Source organism: Cimex lectularius, unplaced genomic scaffold, assembly GCF_000648675.2.
Source record: "Cimex lectularius strain Harlan isolate CLEC.00 unplaced genomic scaffold, Clec_2.1 scaffold2, whole genome shotgun sequence".
Taxonomy (NCBI): domain Eukaryota; kingdom Metazoa; phylum Arthropoda; class Insecta; order Hemiptera; family Cimicidae; genus Cimex; species Cimex lectularius.
The window spans coordinates 4691363-4696121 of NW_019394219.1; the positions used below are offsets into that span (position 1 = coordinate 4691363).

The 4759-nt window shown below is 39.4% G+C and overlaps 1 protein-coding gene across 1 annotated transcript; it reads right to left on the reverse strand.

Annotated features, from left to right (window-relative positions):
• Positions 1-1819: 1819 nt before the first annotated feature.
• LOC106666831 lies at positions 1820-4084 on the reverse strand. The gene is made up of 2 exons (XM_014394311.2): positions 3826-4084; positions 1820-3760 (listed from the first exon to the last, which is right to left on the reverse strand). Exons 1-2 carry the CDS (start codon positions 3916-3918, stop codon positions 1928-1930), a joined length of 1926 nt encoding a protein of 641 aa, XP_014249797.1. The 5' UTR covers positions 3919-4084; the 3' UTR covers positions 1820-1927.
• Between the last annotated feature and the right edge of the window lie 675 nt (positions 4085-4759).

Genomic DNA, 4759 nt, shown 5'->3' on the forward strand with positions numbered 1-4759 from the left:
GAGTGGATCGAAGTCACGATAGCTCAAGGGGTAGAGCAGCGGCGTATTTACTCGAAGGTCGTGAGTTCGAATCCCGCTCGTTTTCGGAAATCGTGAGGCTGACCTCCGGAGTGACCAGACCGCACCTCATGTTTTCCGAGTCCCTTACATAAACCATTTAATTAATTGAAAGATGTTATTTGGCCAATCGGACCACGAAATCTAAGGAATTAATTGGAATGTTGTTATGTTTACTGATGAGTCGCGTTTCGGTCTGTACAGTGATAGCAGGCGCTGAAGAGTCTTTCGAAAACAAGGGATGCCTACAATGCCTCAATTCGTGCTCCCTTCAGTGCAGTTTGGTGGAGGCGGTGCAATGGCCTAGGCTGGGATTTACACTGGAGGGCGAACTGAACTCCATATTGTTGAAGGCAACCTCACCGCAGTTATGTTCAAGAAATTATTATGGTTATTACATCCCTCAAACCAGTGATCTCGTTGGCAGGGACTTTCGATTGATGTCAAACATCATAGAGGTAGAGTTTTTCGTCAATGTTTAGAAAACCTGGAAATTTCCCATCTTCCCCTTCCCCTATTATCTCCAGATCTCAATCTGTTGAGGTCATGTCGGTTGAGTTTCAGAGAAGCTTTGAATTCACTATTTGCAGCCAGTTGACCTCCAACAACTGAATGCAGTGTTGCAACATGTATGGAGGGAAATTCCTTATGAAATATGTGGCAACCTTATTAACCTTAGGTTAGGAATTACCTAACAGGTGTACAGAGGTTTTAGTTAATAGAGGACAAGAAAAAGAAGCTCAAAAATATGCCTTGAAAAAAGTAAGAAAAACCCTAAAAGATATCATTAAAATGCATTAAAAAGGATCAATTTTGCGATGATAGAAAAGAGATAAGACAAGATGCAGAGAGGTAGATTTTGAAGACGCTGTAAGAAGAGAGTCGCCAAGATAGTAGACGAAGAAAATAAGGAACGAAGTACAATAAAAAGGATCTGGTGCTGTAAAAATACTCAGTTTGATACGAGAACAAAAACGAGGCCAAAATTCATGGGACCGGAAAAATGCCTATGACGACGACGACTGTTTCACGGAAGAGGACATCATCTTGACTCAGAATTAGCCATACGCGTTTATACTTACCACTTACTTTTGGTCCAAAACCCGACTATTTGTTCGGCATGCAGAGAAAAGTTCGTCAATGTGTCTTACTTAATTAAAGGATTTCATTCCTTGGCTCAATACAGAAAGCGTGGTAGGAATGCCACCCGATTTGAGAATTGTGCTCGAATGCGGCTGCGAATCTCTGGGTTTCCTATTCCGATATTTAGGAGAAACGGGTGATTCTGTACATTGTACATCCATATATAATTTTTTTATTGCAGATAATCTTATATTTTATACCAAGTTTGGTGATAGATGTTTTAAATGTTTCGTGGGAATATATTTATATGCGTAAAAATGTGAGGGAAAGATTGTCGGTGGTGGAATTTTCAGTTCCCAATCAACCCACAGTTAGACATAGCATTGTATTTGTAGTTATTTATACCAGAAAAGGTGATGGAAAAAAGTACTCCATCACCCTAATTGAGTGAAAGGTATGTAAATAAGCCAGAACAAATTTAAGAATTATTGGGAGAGGGAGTGTTTATTTTATAACTACATCCGTCTGAACCCAGGCTCTCAAAGCACCAAACTGGATTCGATGTCACAGGCTTGATTCTGAACATATGTGTACCCAAATGCACATTAGAGCAGAATTGAGCCTAAATATCTCAAATCAATAAAACATGTGGTAAAATATAAGTTATAAAAATAGGGTGTCAAAATTCGAAAGTTTAATCTTATTCGCTTTTGGGGTGGAGGCAGCTGCCCGGTAGTTGACCGATTGAAGGAATGACTGATTTCAAGGTACAAGAACGAAAATGAGCTCAAGGTACCCACGTGGGATGAAACGGTTTTTTTCCCTGGGGAGCTTTTCGACGGTCGAGAACCATTTTTGAAGGTCTTTTGATTATGTCCAACGGTTTTATCTCGTTGGCGGCTTGTGATTTTATCATCAAGGAAGGTTTGATGATTTCGTCAGCAGAAGTGTCCATGTTCAGAAGGTCGAGGTGTGCACACGTGCGGGAAACGTTTAGGTTCAGGTCGGTCCGCGAATCGTAGGGCGTCCTCACCCTCGGTGTTACGGTGTGGAACTTCAACGACACATTGAGCTTCTTCGAGAGCACGAGCAAGCTGTCTTCGGCCTTGGGTAATCTTTCGTTGAAGTTGGGTTTAGTCCATTCTTCGAAATCAGGGCCCTGAAGCTTTTCTTTGGCGATTACGATGCTGTCCCAAGTTTCAATGAGGCTGGCGACTTCGCTCGATTCTTTTATGGCGGACTTTTCTCCGATGGACAACTCCTTGTTGAGCTCCTCTATTCTCACGAATTTCTTCGACGGTTGTTTTTCAGAAGACTTCTGTTCTATGATGGCATCCGTGTCCAAAACTTCGTTCAATTTCTGCATAACCATGCATTCGATTTCTATCATGAAATTCTCCAGGGCGTGTTGGTCGACTTCGGCCGTCTCCTGCAATTGTTTGCTGCTTGCTGCAAGTAACGAAGGAAAATGGATTTTTTCAATTGTCGGCATTGACGAAGACTTAATGAGATTCGGTTTGCTTTTCTTTTTCACAATGCAGATCAAATCCGATTTGCATTCTTTAATGTCTCTAACCGGTTCGGCTGGGGGCACGTACACAGTACCCGTGAGTTGTTCTTTTTCTACTTTAACGACTTTGTGCGTTTTCAAGGAGACTTTTTTCTTTTTGTCTACGGAGGGTGTATTTTTAAGTATCGTGTGAATATCGTCCCTGTAGAGAGTGGTGTACATAGACTCTATTCTTTGAAGCCTGTTGTAAAGGTTTATTGGATCTAAAGTTACTCCCCTCGACGCTCTGATCAGACAGGATCGTACGACTGATTTTATAGAGTCTGTAATTTCCAGAATGCGCCGACGGATTTTCTGACGGTACACTTTTCTTGAATAACTTAAACATTTACTACAATCAAGAAGGTTGTTGAGATCTAGTTTAACATTCTGCAGTTGTTCCACGATGAATTTTTCTGCTGTGCTCTGTTCCGGAGTCTTCAATTTGGTTACTGCGTAATTATTTGTAATGTGGTTTCTTTTTAAAAATTTTAACAACTCGCTTAAACCATCATTTTTGTGAACAACCAGAATCTTCAGCAGTGCCCTTAGTTTGCGTGCGTTAACAAGCCAGACAAATTCCTTCTTCCTTTTCTTTTTTATGGGCGCTGGCTCGTTTTCGGCACTATCTTTCTGGTTTTCTTCTTCTTTCACTTCGTCGATTTTAACTTTATCTTCACCTTCAATCTCGGATAAAGTAGTCAATTGAGACGTCGTGTCGGATGTGTCGATATTTATGCTTTCCCTTGTTGGAACTATGTTTACAGAATCTTTGTTCTCCTTGTTAAACTTGACCTTCTTCTGCGGAGCGTGAAGAAGATCCGTGACGATGACGGGTATGTACTTTTCGTTTTCATGTTTCCATCGCTTCTGCTCGACTTTCGGAATCTGGATAGTCAAGACCGTTTCAGGCAGCGTGAGCGTCTTCGAGAAGCGGTCTTTTATGTTAGACTTTGGTATATCCTTCTGCGGCCTCTGCTTTGAAAGCTCGACTGTCTTTCGGAACAACTCCTTTCTGTATTCCTCAAGTTTGGCGATGAACTCTTCGTCATTTTCACGGAACGCAGGGCTCTGAAACAAATATAAGAGGAGTTCTCCAATGTTACTCTTTTCATAGTTAATATTACTTAGCGTACATGGTGATAAAGCCAGTCCCTAACGAAGAGTTTCATCTCCATCTTATCATCTTTTAGGGATACCGGAAGCGGTTTTTCTTCAAGATCAAACATTTTAAATTTATTTCATTTTTGTTCAGCAAGAAAACAATTATATCATGATTTAGAAGATTTTAGCCAACAGAGAAAAACCAAGAAGAAAAACTAGTACGGCAGATGATTCTACTTTCAATCCATTTTTTCGAACATGTGATTGAAGATAAAAAAATTGGATGAAATCTTTAACATATACAATTTCTACAAGTAGTTAACAAATATACACATATGTATACACATAATCTTTGTACATTTTTCCTTTTTTTGTCTTGATTGCTAATTGCTTTTTAATTACTACATGTTACATGGGCTACATTGATCACCTTAAAAAAATTAAACAACGAACACAGAAACAAATTATTAGTAGTGTTTAAAATAATTGCTACCGTATCTACAGTTTGTGCAAATTTCAGGAATTGAGGGTGGGAAATAAGAAATGTAAAAATCATAACTCTTCAATTATATATTAATACAAATGGTCACAGTGAAATGAAATTACTGTTTATTTTTTATATCACTTACTGACAGTTTCCATTGATCCTTTTTCTCTCACATTTTGTCTATGTCTCTTACATCTTATCTTCGTTTCTTCGACACTCTTTTTCTCTATCACTTCCCTTCCCGCCGAGTGCCTCTTTTATCCATTTCCATTTCTCCCTACCACTCACATCCCACTTTTTCATTCGGTCTCTATCTAGGGAGGTAGATTGGTAGGTAGATAGAAAGATAGATAGAGATAGAGATAGCGATAGAGATAGAGATAGTTTTAGAGATAGAGATAGAGGTGTCGATAGAGATAGATATAATTATAGAAATAGAAATAGAGATAAAGATAGAGTTAGGTAGATAGATAGAGAGT

Excerpts from the sequence above, each read along its gene's own strand:
- LOC106666831 (XM_014394311.2), bottom strand. The coding sequence starts at position 3,918 with ATGTTTGATCTTGAAGAAAAACCGCTTCCGGTATCCCTAAAAGATGAT. Across the intron at positions 3,761-3,825 it reads GGGACTGGCTTTATCACCAT|AGCCCTGCGTTCCGTGAAAA; the intron begins GTACGCTAAGTA and ends TATTTGTTTCAG.